General features: G+C 44.1%; 1 protein-coding gene across 1 annotated transcript in view; it reads left to right on the forward strand.

The window, feature by feature from the left end:
* The window catches only part of RASGRP2 (RAS guanyl releasing protein 2), a 29,321-nt gene that overhangs the window by 9,762 nt on the left and 4,459 nt on the right, over positions 1-15,100 (forward strand). The window contains exons 8-15 of the mRNA XM_015818753.1: positions 1,330-1,446; positions 2,495-2,776; positions 3,352-3,429; positions 4,174-4,296; positions 5,136-5,251; positions 9,247-9,388; positions 10,529-10,565; positions 12,448-12,606. Of these exons, the coding sequence (XP_015674239.1) occupies positions 1,330-1,446; positions 2,495-2,776; positions 3,352-3,429; positions 4,174-4,296; positions 5,136-5,251; positions 9,247-9,388; positions 10,529-10,565; positions 12,448-12,606 (1,054 nt within the window). The remainder of the gene's footprint in view (positions 1-1,329; positions 1,447-2,494; positions 2,777-3,351; positions 3,430-4,173; positions 4,297-5,135; positions 5,252-9,246; positions 9,389-10,528; positions 10,566-12,447; positions 12,607-15,100) is intronic.

Consider the following 15,100-nt stretch of genomic DNA (forward strand, 5'->3'; position numbering starts at 1 on the left):
TGGCCCAGTGTTTTTCAGCCTTAACCACTTTAGGACCGGTAGACTTCAACTCCCAGAATGCTGGCTGGGGAATTCTGGGAATTGCACATATTTTAGTGTTGCTAAGCTTAAGAAACACTGCATTGTCTATTTTTTTAAGATCAGGAAAAAGGGTGGCATACAAGGGGCTGTGTGAATGTGTGTGGATAGATGGTAGATAGATTAGATAGATTAGATAGATTAGATAGATTGGATGGATGGATGGATGGATGGATGGATGGATGGATGGATGGGCGGGCGGGCGGGCACCAGTAGGTACCGGTAGATAGATAGATAGAGAGACAGAGAAATAGAGAGACAGATATAATAAATAGAGAGATTAGATAGATAGATAGATAGATAGATAGATAGATAGATAGATAGATAGATAGATAGATAGATAGAAGCACTGCAAATATGGCCCTTAGACCTATTTTGACTGCCCAGAATAACTCCAGAACTTGTTGAACAGTGCTGCAAGTTCTGTTATTTTGTACAAAGGCTCTCCAGTTCTCAACAAGATTCACAGGTGCATTCAAAAAAAACCCCAGTGCATTTGGTTCATCTCTACACTGGATGGCATGAAGTTTACAACATCCCTTTTTACCAAAATGATTTTCCTTGAACAGCGAGAGAGAAGGGAAGGTGCTTTAAGGAGTTAATAAACATTTGCTTCTATGATTGTAGATTTTTTTTTAAAAAAAGAATCCAGTACGGGTAGTCCTCGACTTACAACCACTCATTTAGTGACTGTCCGAAGGTACAACGGCACTGAAAAATGTGACTTAAGATCCTTTTTCACACTTACGACCGTTGCAGCATCCCCATGGTCACACGATCCAAATTGAGACGCTTGGCAACTGACTCATATTTATGGCCGTTGCTATGTCCTGGGGTCATGTGATCACTTTTTGTGACCTTCTGACAAGCAAAGTCAATGGGGAAGCCGGGTTCACTTAACAGCAGTGTTGCTAATTTAACAACTGCAGTGATTTACCTAACAACGGTGGCAAGAAGGGTCTAAAATTCACTTAGCATGTGTCTCGCCCAGCAACAAAAATTTTGGGCTCAACTGTGGTCATAAGGTGAGGACTACCTGTATTTCCTCCGAGAGCTCAATTCAGAGCCAGCACTTGGCTGACCTCAGTTTACCTCCCAAACCCAGAACAGGAGCCGAGTGGAAAGGAGACCACAGCGGAGGCCAAAGGAGGGTGTGGTTGTGTGATGGACTGCCACTGATTGCATCTCTTCTCCCTGCCCCCCCGCCACACATACACAATCTCTTGCCCCCTTCTCCCCCCCCCTTTGCAGAGACTTCTCCATCTGCAAAATTTCAACACCCTGATGGCTGTGATCGGCGGGCTGGGCCACAGTTCCATCTCTCGCCTCAAGGAGACGCATAGCTTTGTGAGTCCAGAGACGACAAAGGTAAGGAACAAAGGTGTGCATAAGGGGAGGGGGAGAACCAGTTGCTCCAAGGGATGCAGAGGAGGACCTAGAACGAAGGCGTGGGCTGGCTGGGGGTATCAGAAGGAGTGCCTGGATGAGACAGGGAGAAGTCTGGAGCCCTTCCTTACTCCGCATACCACACAGGGGTCTGTTTCTGGAGCCAAGGGGAAAAAATTCCTCCCAACAAAAATAGTGGAGCCTTTGACTAAGGGAGAGGCTGGAGGCATCTGAGCGGAAATGAGCGGATTACTGCCAGACTCCCCGAGGGTGGGACTAGATGAGCTCAAGGGTCACTTCCAACTCAGCTCTAATAAAGTAACGAATGCCAGCCAAGAGGAATCGTTGGATCATTTTATGGCTATCGCTGAGCGTTGTATCTTATGATTTATGATAATTGTATTTTATGATTACGATCGTTATTTATCACGTTGCTTGGATGTACATCGATAGCTTATGCACCGGAGACAAATTCCTTATGTGTGTGTGTCCAATCACACCAATAAAGAATATTCTATTCTATTTTGGTGGTGGTGGGTCCTTACAGTATAGTGACTTTGGGCGGCTCCCAACTATTAAAAAAACAGCAACTTAAAAACCGATACACAAAGGTAGAAAACTATTCACAACTGCCTTGAAAGAAATAACAAGGAAGAAAGGAAGCATCCGTTTGTAAAGCTGATGGCTATTTGTTTTATCCTCTCTGTTGGGAGAATAATTCATTAATTAGCTTTAAGCAGGGCATTATTACCCATGAGGACTAGTCACTTGATTCTATTTGTGGCGTTCTATTTATTATAATTAATAGGGTGAAAAAATAAATAAATGAATAAAAAGGACCTGCTGCGGTGTTTCATGCCTTGTTTCTTCACCGTGGTATCCAATCCAAGGCCATGTTTCCCCTCCCCCCCCCGGCATTCTGAGTTTTTTTCCCCACAAATAGAATCAAGTGACTAGTCCTCATGGGCAATGCCCTCCTTAAAGCTTCATTAGCAGAGACCAACTTTCCCCTTGCCCGACTCTGTTGCAGGTCTGGGAGTCGCTGCTGGAGTTGTTGTCCTCGGCAGGGAATTATAGCCGCTACCGGCGGTGTTTTGCAGAGTGCGTGGGGTTCAAGTTCCCCATCTTAGGAGTCCACCTCAAGGACCTGGTGGCTGTTCACGTGGCTCTTCCCGACTGGCTGGACCGGACGCACTCCCGCCTGAACGGCAATAAGATGCAGCAGCTGTTTAGCATCCTCAGCGACCTGGCCATGGTTCAAAGCATCCGCCCGCCTTTTGAGGCCAACCCTGACCTTCTCAACCTGCTCATGGTAAGATCCTCCAGCCAGACCCTCCTGGAGCTCTTAGTACATATTCTTTTTGCACAGGTAGTCCTCGACTTACAGCAGCTCGTTTAGTGAACGTTCGAAGGTACAACGGCACTGAAAAAAGTGACTGACGACCACTTTTTCACATTTACGACCTTTGCAGTATGCCCGTGGTCACATGATCAAAATTCAGACGCTTGGCAACTGGTTCATACTTCTGACCGTTGCAGTGTCCCTTTCTGCGACTTTCTGACCAGCAAAGTCAATGGGGGAAGCCAGATTCACTTAACAACCGGGTTACTAACTTTATCAACTTAACAACTGTGGCAAGGGATGTCGTAAAATGGGGCAAACCCATTTAACAATTGTCTCTCTTAGCAACAGACATTATAAGCTCAATTGTGGTCACAAGCCGAGGACTACCTATAATATAATTTGAAAAATACTCACTTTTGGAGAGAAGAAGGGAGTAGGAAGGGATTCTGTTGATGGCTCCTTATTCTGACTTCATTGTGTTTCTATGCTGGTTTGTGACCGTAATGAGGATTTAATTGATTGATTGATTGTCTTTCTGGTAGGTCTCTCTGGATCAATATCAAACAGAGGAGGAAATTTATCAACTCTCTTTGCAGCGCGAACCCCGAAACAAGTCTACGGTATGTGCAGGGGTCTTGTAAACCAGGATGGGGGTCTTCAGATCACACCTGGCTGGGGAAGGTGCGCTGGGCCACATTTCAACCCTGAGAGGTGGGATGTGATTTCACTTGGTGCAGAGTTTGTCTCCCAGTTGATGTCAGGGTAATTAAAGTCCCCCATTACTATTGTGATGTGCTTCCTACATACCTTAGTTAGTTGACTAGCAAAAAGTTCATCTATTTCCTCTGTTTGGTTGGGTGGACTCTAGTATACTATATACCTATGGCAATGTCATTTTCCTCCCCTTTTATATTGACCCAAATGCATTCAGTGTTGTTTTAGTGTTGTTTTAAGTCCGAACAGTCACTAAATGAATGGTTGTAAGTCAAAGCCTACCTGTATGAGGAGAAGGTTGGTGACTTATGACCGTTTTTTACACTTAGAACCATTGCAGCATTCTGATGGTCATGTGATCCCGTTTTGCGACCTTCTCACAAGTAAAGTCAATGGGGAAGCCAGATTCACTTAACAACCCTGTTACTAACTTAACAACTGCAATGATTTACTTAACAACGGTGGCAGGAAAGATTGTAAAAGGGGGCAAAACTCACTTAACAAATGTCTCACATAACAGAAATGTTGGACTCAATTGCGGCCGTAAGCCGAGGACTACCTGTATTTGCTTTGAGTCACTTCATGATGTCTCTGTTCAGTTTTGACACAATGAATTCCTCCTTCCATTTTCTTCCTCTTCTCTGCTCCAGCCTTCCAGTCCCACATTCTCTAGCCCCCCGCCCCAGCCTGTTATGATCGAGGAGTGGGCCTCGGTGCCCAAACCGAAGCCAGACCAAGCAATTGTGCGCAAACACATCGAGAAGATGGTGGAGGTAGGAAACCAGGATACCTGGAATACGGAATGGGTGGTGTGTGGGGGCGCTGTCAGGAGACGTAGTTCGTGCATAATTCATTCAAGATCTTCCCGGCCCATTAGCACGTCGGTAAAATTCTTGGAAAATATGAGTCAGTTCTGCAGAATAATTGTCTGCTGGATCATTCTATTTTAAATAGTTCTGCACAGCTCAGCCTTCCCCAGCTGGATACCTTGCATATATGAAGATGCTGAGTCTTAAAATTCCACCAATAGGACCACTCCAATTTTGAGTATTTGGTCATAGGGAAGTAGGAGAAATGGAAAGAAGCCGTGATGCTTAAGTCCAAGAGCCACTATAGGAGGTGCTATGACATTTATCTTAACAGATAGCAGAATAACAGAGTTGGAAGGGACCTTGGAGGTCTTCTAGTCCAACCCCCTGCTCAGGCAGGAGACCTTATACCATTCCAGACAGATGGCTGTCCAATCTCTTCTTAAAAACCTCCAGTGTTAGAGCACCCACAACTTCTGGAGGCAAGTCCTTCCACTGTTCTCACTGTCAGGAAGTTTCTCCTTAGTTCCAGGTTGCTTCTCTCCTTGATTAGTTTCCATCCTTTGCTTCTTGTCCTGCCCTCAAGCGCTTTGGAGAACAGGTTCACCCGCTAGGTTCATTTGGGTGGGGCCAACAACCACGGCTCACGCAAGCGGGGCTGCAAGTACCAGAAGTTGCCGCTTACATGAACAGGGCTGAGCGCGCACGCTGGATGCATATAGTGGGCTGTGGCCCAATTGCCAAGTTTGGAAACCCCAAGCTATAGCTTTCCGGCTTCCTCTCAAATCCTTCTTTTCTTTTAGTCTGTTTTCCGGAATTTTGATGTGGACGGAGATGGAAATATTTCCCAAGAAGAATTCCAGATTATTCGGAATAATTTTCCATATCTCTGCAAATTTGGAGACCTGGATGAGAATCAGTAAGTGCTAAAAGTCCCACAGCCTCGCCACATTTCATCTGTTTCCTTGTACATTATATTATTTCTGTGTGATTTAATTCCAGCAAATGCCTAGTGATTTTAGGGACTTAAAGACACAAGTCTTAAGTTTGGAGACCCCTAGTTCTAGAACGTAGAATATTAAGTGAGTTTTGCCCCATTTCCTCCTTTCTTGCCACAGTTGTTCAATGAATCACTGTAATTATTATGTTAATAACATGGTTGTTTAAATGAATTTGGCTTCTGCATTGAGTTTGCTTGTTAGAAAGTCACAAAAAGTGATCACATGATCCTGGAACACTACAACCGTCATAAATATGGGTCAGTTGCCAAGCGTCTGAATTTTAATCATGTGACCGTGGAGATGCTGCAGTGGTCATTATGAGAAAAAGGGTCATAAGTCACCTTTTTCACTGCCGTTGTAACTTTGAACGGTCACTAAACACTAAACTCTTGTAAGTCGAGTTATACCTGCATTTACAATGGTTACAGCAGCTCGGGGTCATGTGACCACCATTTACGACCTTCCCAGCCAGCTTCTGACAAGTAAAGTCAACAGGGAAAGCCAGATTCATTTAATGACCACCTGATTCACTTTACAGCTGTATTGGTTCACTTAACAACCATGGGAAAAAAGATTGTACAATTGGGTGATTTCTAACTTTTTTGTTCCTCAGCCAGTTTGCGATGTTTGTAGTATAAGCCTTTAGGCCCTCTACAAAGCATTTATTTTGGCCATGCTGCGTAATGTGTTGTAGATATGGGAAACATTCTTGCTCGAATAAGAATACAATTTTTAATAGTTATTACAGTATTTAACCTATATTTAACCCAGCCAGCCCATGTTCATTTTATCAGATGCACCAGGTGGATAACTGAGATTTATCACTGATTGCTACTGATAAATGGCATGTTTGTCCACAAACCTCTGCCACAATAATAGCTGTGGTGATGCTTAGATAGAAGGGGGGAAGTGGCAGAAAAAAGAGGTTTTTTAAAATGCTCCAAGTTTGATTCCAAAGAAAGGTGCATTTAAGATATATTAAAATGCTCCTAGTTTGATTTAAAAAAAAAGCGAAGAGTTTTAAATGCTCCAAGATCAATTCCAAAAAAGGGTGCATTTAAGACATTTTAAAATGCTCCTAGTTTGATTCCACAAAAGGTGAATTTAAGAGGTTTTAAAATGCTCCTAATTTGATTCATTGCACTAGCACCTTTGGCTTTGAACTAGGAGCATTTTAAAAGCCTTTTTTTCTGCATCCATTTCTCCTCTGCGTCGCAAACAAAGCTTTAACATGCTCCAGAGATTTGCTGTGTGTCTGAGCAAAGGAAGAAGGGAGGGAAAAAAAGCCAGGGATGAATGTCATGTCCTGTTTAAAGGCCTGGATGCCGGAGCCAAAATATGTCCTGGCAATGCTCTCCATCCCTTGGGAGCGAACCCAGGCACTGAGCAGGCTCCCCCTTTGAATTCGGCTGCAGATCTCTACTGGGAGACGAAGTGGGAACTTCTGCAAGGCAGTTTTGCTTCTCAAACAGCCGCATCGCTCCTTATTTGGTGCTCTTCGGCTCTGGCTGGGCTACCGCGCCCTCTCATTCTCTCAGTCGGTCTTTGTGGGTTTCCCCTAAGCTCAAAGGGTGTGGGAAAAAGGGGGGGAAAATAGGTGGGGCTCTTGACAACATCAGTTCACTACCTGTATGGTTACTAGGGTTCAAGACTCTCCTTTTTCTCAACTTGTACCGTAAAAAGGGCAAATGTTACGCCCTGATATTTACTATAGGATATTCCTAAGATATACTGCTGCTGAATATGGAGACTCTATTGTCCAAAGGAACGTGAGGATCGTTTTCTGTTCCTCCAGCACAGATTTTAATCCTGAGATGGAGGCTTTTCTAAAAGAGGCTTGCGGCCCACTGGATTTTGCATGAAAAAAAAGATGTGATGGGATAAGAGAAGAGGTTGTAAAGCAAATGTATTTGGGGGGGGGATTCTTTCTCTCTCTTTTTTTCATGCAAAATCCAGTGAGCTGCAGGCCCCTTTCAGAAAAGTCTCCATCTCAGGATTAAAATGTGCACTGGTTTTCCAAAAGTTGTGCACATTTTAGAGCTGTGCAGGATTCTTCAACAGTCAAAAAGGGAAGGCCCCCCCCAGGGTGTTTTTTTTTCTTTTTTTCTTTCCTCTGCCTGACCTTGCTTTCATCTGCTAAAAATATTTGTCGGCAGGCACGCCTTTGTTTGCCCTGCGGTTTCTACAAAAAAAAAAAAAAGTTTTTTTTTTAAAAAAGTCCTGCCTGCAAACTACCCAAAAAGATAAAAACAGGAAAAGAACAAAAACAAAACCTCACACAGCATCCCGAGGAAAGATAGTGGGAGAAGGGCACACGGGAAGTCTGTCACGTCTGTCATACGTTAACAGGATGTTGCAGGGATGGGATAAAGTGATGGGTGGCAGGAAAGAGGCCTGGCTGGCTGGAGATATAATGGCCCAGTGGTTGGACGTCTATGGTATAGGTAGCATAGAACACAGAATACAGGTAGTGCTTCACTTACAACAGTTCATTTAGTGACCATTCAAAGTTACAACATGACTGGAAAAAAAAGTGACTTATGGCTGTTTTTCACATTTACAACCGTTACAGCATCCCCCTGGTTGTTGTTGTTGTTGTTAGTTGCAAAGTCTTGTCTGACCCATCGCGACCCATGGACAACGTTCCTCCAGGCCTTCCTGTCCTCTACCATCTTCTGGAGTCCATTGAAGCTCACGCCTGCTGCTTCAGGGACTCCATCCAGCCACCTCCTTCTCCGTCGTCCCATTCTTCTCTTGCCCTCCATCTTTCCCAGCATCAGGCTCTTCTCCAGGGAGTCCTTCCTTCTCATTAGGTGGCCAAAGGACTTGAGTTTCATCTTCAGGATCTGGCCTTCTAAAGAGCAGTCAGGGTTGATTTCCTCTAGGACTGACCGGTTTGACCGCCTTGCAGTCTAGGGGACTCGCAGGAGTCTTCTCCAGCACCAGAGTTCAAAGGCCTCCATTCTTTGGCGCTCGGCCTTTCTTAGGGTCCAACTTTCACAGCCATTCATTGCAACTGGGAAAACCATGGCCTTGACTCTACGCACTTTTGTTGGCAGGGTGATGTCTCTGCTTTTGAGTATGCTGTCTAGATTTGCCATAGTTACAGGATCAAAATTCAGGCTTGGCAACTGACTCATATTTATGATGGTTGCAGTTTCCCAGGGTCACGCGATCACCTTCTGTGGCATTCAGGCACGCAAAATCAACGGGGAAGCCAGATTCACTTACCAGCCAAGTTGCTAGCTTAACAGCTGCAGTGCTTCCCTTAACAACTGTGGCAAGAAAGGTCAAAATGGGTCAATACTCACTTAACAGCTCTCATGCTTAGCAAGAGAAATTTTGGGCTGAATTGTGGTTGTATGTCGAGGACTAGCTGTATAGGATCACCCAGACAAACAGCGTTGTAATATCAGCAGGACGGTAAAAGCTGCCCTGATATTTATTATGGGATATTCCTAAGATACACTACTGCTGAATATGCAGATTCTATTGTCCAAAGAACGCGATGACATTTTTCTGTTTTCCTCTTCCCTCCTCCTCCATCTTTCCTTGTATGTTGTGTTTTCCTTGTATGTTTTTGAAGCCACACCTGGAGGCAGGGGTTCTTACACAGCTTCGATCTGGGGGTCTTTGGGGATGAAAATGGGTTTTAAAATGAATTCTTTTAATGATTAGCGACTAAACAAAGTCTTGGGCTTTGAATGGCTGTCCTTCAAAGGTAGCCCTATCCTGGGATGACCTTAGCCAACAGGGTTTCCTCCAGAGACATTGGCGTGAGGCACCCGTGTTTGGGAACGTTGGGAGTTGTGGTCCAACACAGCTAGGGGCCCCTATTTGGGACTCTTTGGGAGGTGTTTTTTTCCCCCCCAAATGATCTATCCGCCTGTTAATGGCCTTCCCTGCCCAACAGAGATGGTTGCATCAGTCGGGAGGAGATGGTGTCCTACTTCATGAAGTCCAGCTTGCAGCTGAACAGGAAGATGGGCTTCATCCACAGCTTCAACGAGACCACCTTCCTGCGCCCAGTCGCTTGCCGTCACTGCAAGGGACTGGTGAGCTGGTTTCCTACACTCGCGGTCGCAGCAGTGCTTGGCGCCGGCTAGATTGGAGCACCGAAGCCCATCAGGCTTTCTCTAACTTGGCTACTGTTAAGATCTGTGGACTTCGACTCCCAGAATGCCCCGGCCAGCATTTCCTCTTTTTGCTTTAAAGCAGTGGTTCCCAACTAGACAGTTTTAAGATGGGTGGACATCAACTCCCAGAATTCATCCAGCAAGCTTTTTGGGAGTTGAAGTCTACCCATCTTCAAGCATGACTGGCTGGGGAATTCTGGGAATTGAAGTCCACCTTTGTTAAAGTGCCAGGTCTGAAGTGGACTAGTTCATTTTTGGGGTCCCTTTCAACTCCCTGATTTTGTGATGGCTGGCACAAAAATTATACAGACAGGTCTATCAGCCACTGAGCGTTAACTCATCTCCAGGTAGTTTTTACTTTTGTCATTAGCCTCCTCGAGGATTTAATTAAGATATAAGTTTAAGAATTATGTTTAAAACTGGTCAGCTGCTTCTTCCGAGGGCAGCTGATTCTGTTTATGGTTAATCAGTCAATCCAAGTTTATTTACCAACAATATCATAAATATAATAAAATGTTTTTTTAAAATTGCAAGAAAATCCTGAAGCAATTTAGTAGCTCTCTAAATCCCAAATCCTCTGGTTAAGTTCAATCAAAATTTTATCAAGGCCTAACACAGAGAAAGTTGGCAAAGAAAGACCAAATCATAATTAATTGGGGGGGTTTTTTAGGATGAAAGAGAACTTGTCTACAAGGTAAAGTGGACCAAGGATGTTCCCCAATAGATTTGCTTCAGCCAAAATCTGAGATGGCAAAGTTTTAATCAGTCACCAAGGGAAATTTAACGTAGCTTCAGTAATATTAAAGCATCAGAGTACTGTTTCTCAACCTTGGCAACTTTAAGATGTATGAACGTCAACTCTGGGGAATTCTGGAAGTTGAAGTCCACACGTCTTAACATTACCACAGCTGAGAAACTCTGCATTAGAGAATGAATAAGGGACTTTGACTCAGTATGACTGATTTTTCTGCATTTGAAGCCAAGCTCCTGTGCCATTAAAAAAAAAAAAAGTCCACAATTTGTTGCAACCAGAACTAATCTCTCTCTTTCTCTTTCCAGATCATTGGCCTCTACAAGCAAGGACTAAAATGTCGAGGTATTTTGAAGACATTTTCACTAGTCTCCCTATCATTTTAGCAGCAGTTCTCTGGATAACGTTGCTTATGTCTTTGGACTGTGTGAATTTCAATTCCCAGAATTCCTAGCTAGTTAATATGGCCATTGCTAAGAATTCTGGGAGTTGAAATTTGTTTATTTTTAGTTATTAACTTTATACGCCGACTGTCTCACTGTTGAAGCAGTTCTGCAATTTTGCACTATACAGTTAGTCCTCAACTTACAACATTTCATTTAGTGACCGTTTGAAGTTACAATGGCATTGAAAAAAGTGACTTGAGGGACAAATGACATGGATTTTTGTAATTTGTTAACTAACACATTTTGTATTTTAATTTGATGTATTTTCTCTCTTTCAAAATAATATTGGTTCATTACGGATTGGAATAAGGGGATAGTCGCATGGATTGGTTCTAGCTTTTAACATTCCTAAACTGAAAAGATAAATTCTTCAGACTGATTATTTTCTCTGTTCAGGTACAATACAGACAGGAATTTAGGAATAGCTTTTAACATTCCTAAATTGAAGAGATAAACAGGCTGAAGATTATCTGAAGATAAGAAAAAGTTTATTAGTACAAATTGGGCTCTGGTTTATCTCTTTAGTGAACTCTAAACAACCTTTTTCCTTACAATTTATGCCCCTTCTGAGGTCAGACCTCATTTTAATGAACATGTGTGATATTATGGGATGCAAATGTGTAACATGCTTGACCACATGTAACTGATTTCCTATGCAAAAGGGAGATTACTTTTATCCTGTCCAATCAACTTTCCTCTTGGATGTTTCTATGTTATACTAACTATAAAAGGTGTTGTAAGCTAAAGATCTGGGTTCCCCCTTTGAATGAGACGAATCCCTTTTGTCTGAATATTCTGATAAATTGTAATAAAAGGATCTTCCTGTCTCGGTTTGTCTCATCGGAAAATATGCATGCTGGGGCACGAGCCTAAAAGAGCCATATTTGGCCATCAGACTTATGACCATTTTTCACACTTACGACCATGGCAGCCTCTCCATGGTCACGTGATCAAAATTCAGGCTCTTGGCAACTGACTTGTATTTATGAAGGTTGCAGTGTCCTGGAAAATCATGTGATTACCTTTTGCGACCTTCTGACAGGTGAAGTCAATGGAAAAGCCAGATTCATTTAACAACCGTGTTATTGGCTTAACAATTGCAGGGATTCACTTAACAACTCTGGCAAGGAAGGACATAATATAGGCAGTGATGGCGAACCTTTTAGAGACCGAGTGCCCAAACTGCAACCCAAAACCCACTTATGTATTGTCGGGTGCCGGGTGGGTGTGGCTCATTGGGTGGCCATGGCCAATTGGGTGGACGTGGCTGCGGTGGTAAGGGCAGACTGGGTGGGACTAAAAAGTTCAATCAATCAATTCCAACTTTGCAAGATCTTTTTTTTCCCGCAAGAAGTTGAAATTGACTGATTGAACCTTTTTTTTTTTTTGCACATGGCGGCGGAGGCCTAAAGTGTAAAGGTTTTATAAAACCCAGCTGAAGGCCTAGGACTGGGGCGACGGCGCACGTGCCCACAGAGAGGGCTCTGAGTGCCGCCTCTGGCACCCGTGCCATAGGTTCGCCACCACGGATATAGGGCAAACATTTAACACGTAATACCTATATTATTTAGCAGCAGAAATTTTGGGCTCACTTGTGGTTGTAAGTCGAGAACTACTTGTATATTCACGGGCCTCAATTCCCAGAATTCCCCAGGCACCATGCCCATCGCCAAGAATTCTGGAAGCTGAGGTCTATCCATCTGGAGTTCTCCAGGGTTGAAGTTGCTGGGCTGTAGGTTTGGTGCTGGTTCTCTTCAACTCTTTTCTCTCCTTCCTCCCAGCCTGTGGGGTGACTTGCCACAAACAGTGCCGGGACCTGCTTTCGGTTGAGTGCCGCAAACGTGCCAAGAGTGTCAGCCTTGATGGGTCAGTATCCCTGCCAGCCCGGTCCTTTAGTTTCTCGCTGCCTCGTCCTGGCCGGACATCCCTGCGACATACAGGTATGAGGGGCCAATAGAAGAGACTGTTTGTGGCTCAGGGTTGAAATGAGGGGTCCTTGGTCATTTGTGAGCTGGGTTGTTTTCTTGCAGACATTTCATTACCCAACTAAGGGATATCATCAGTGCTAGAATGAGCAAACCTCCTTCCCTTCCGGCACTGATGATGTTACCTAGTTGGGTAGTGAAACGTCTGCAAGAAAACCACCAAGCTCAGAGAGCACCAAGGACCCCATAGGTATGATTAGGTTGCCTCTGAGAGATGCAAAGAAATGTACAGGAGATTCCTCAAGGGTCATGAGCAACAAAATTAAAGCAACAAAATTCCATGCCAAATTAAGAGCGAATTAACATGGATAATCCTCCTTCCTAATCACCCATACTTCCCCAATCTATGCAAGCTGGTGGGAGTTAGGGCCGTTATTGATATGCCTCTATGACAGGGGTCCCCAACTCCCGATGGCATGCCAGAAACCAGGCTGCACAAACAAACGCCCCATCGGTGGGGTGCAGGCAACATGCAAAACCACGCCCACTCCAGTGCAAGGAAAAGCCTCTCCATGGAACTAGTCCCTGGTGTCCAAAAGGTTGGGGGCCACTGCTCTAAGGTTTTGGAAAACCGGGGAGGGGAGGGGATCTCGGTTTTATCTAAGATTTCACAATTGCTTGCTTCGTTCCACCTTCAACTCCCAGAATTCTCCTGTCCAGATGCTTTAACACAGGGGTCCCCAACCCCTGGTCCGTGGTTTGCTACCGGGCTTATCACATTTCAGACAGATGTTGAGTTTGTCTGAAAAAGGTGTGTCTGAAAACTTAAAAAGTTGAGTTAGGATCCAGTGGGGTTCACCTGAATTTAATTTAACTTTTTGTTTTGGCAGTGATAGAAAAGTGGCCTTCCTTCTTTTGGGGTATCTTTTGATTTCTCAGCCCTCAGATTTCCTGGTGGTCTCCCATCCAGACCTCTCATCATTCCACTCCCAGGTCTCACCATTCTGGGCTGTTTGAGATTAGCTGAAGTCAGCAAGGTCCAGCCACCTCTTAAGAACTACTAGATCATTTTTGAAAACTCTGGAGAGAGATGTTGGGTTGTCTTAGAAAATGTTGTCGTGCGATAATACTGGGTTGCTCACAAAATCTAAAGGAAGTCCAGGTATTGCTGGTTATGTTCACACAACCTGCCTAACAAGGTGACTGAATAACAGAATAACAACAGAATAACAGAGTTGAAAGGGACGTTGGAGGTCTTCTAATCCAACCCCCTGCTCAAGCAGGAGACCCTTTACCATTCCGGACAAAACGCTGTCCAGTCTCTTCTTAAAAACCAGGTCATTACCTCGTAGGTGTTGAAGACTTCCGTTCGACAAGGTGACCAATTAACAGGAGTGACAGTCTTTTACAGAGGAATTAAGATCTAACTTAGAGAGGAACTATTCAAAGGTAGGATGTAAACGTGTTACAGGATTCGAATTAGTAGAAAGAGAAGGACAACAAATTCGGGTATAAGACCTAAGTGTGGTGTACGGCAACTTCAAACAAACCGGTGACACTTGCACATCTCTCAAAGCAACAAAACAATTGGGCGCGGTTTCAAGGCACCGAGCTTTGCCCAGTGTGAAAATAACACCCCTCCGCCTTTCTTTTCGCCCAGTTCTGCAAATTTATGCAAAACTCTCATTCTTTTTCTGAGATCAAGAGCGGTATGACCTGGCAACCAGGAGTAGAGACAGCATCAGAAGCAAAAATTGGCAATTTTGCACACATAGCATTTATTGTTTGTCATACTTGAGCTGAGCAGATAAAATTCCACCCAGAACGAAGAGGCCGGTGACCTTAATAAGGAATGAAGCACATTGAAATGGAGCACTGGAGAGAAAATTGCTCTCTCCTCCAGGGCTGGATAAAATTGCTGCCCACCTCTAATTTACTGCTTCCCTGGATTATTTTACATTTTCCACAACTGATGACCGTCTCCTTCTTTGCGATTTTGGTCTTGCCTGTTCGCTCTTGGCACGGAACGCCAACTTTTCCCGTTTCTATCCTGGGGCAGACCCCTTTTTATTTTTTAACACTTGTCCTTTGGACAAAGGGAGACCACAAGTGGTTTTCAACATTGATGTGCGGTCATGGCCTCACCCTGTGAGTCAAATTAACTTCCTTCCTTGATAACACACCACCAGGTTTCCTGACAGCTGTTTCCTATAGACCAGTGTTTCTCAACCTCAGGAACTTTAACAGGTATGGACTTCAACTCCCAGAATTCCCCAGCCAGTATGGAGTGGAAGTCCATACCTTTTAAAGTTATTATTATTATTAATAATAATAATAGTAAAGTTGGAAGGGACCTTGAAGGTCATCTAGTCCAACCCCCTGCTCAGGCAGGAAACCCTATACCATTTCGGACAAATGGCTGTCCAGTCTCTTCTTAAAAACTTCCAGTGTTGGAGCATTCACCGCTTCTGGAGGCAGGTTGTTCCACTGGTTAATTGTTCTCACTGTC

The sequence above is a fragment of the Protobothrops mucrosquamatus genome, unplaced genomic scaffold (genome assembly GCF_001527695.2).
Source record: "Protobothrops mucrosquamatus isolate PMUCROS unplaced genomic scaffold, P.Mucros_1.0 scaffold787, whole genome shotgun sequence".
NCBI classification, from domain to species: Eukaryota; Metazoa; Chordata; class Lepidosauria; order Squamata; family Viperidae; genus Protobothrops; species Protobothrops mucrosquamatus.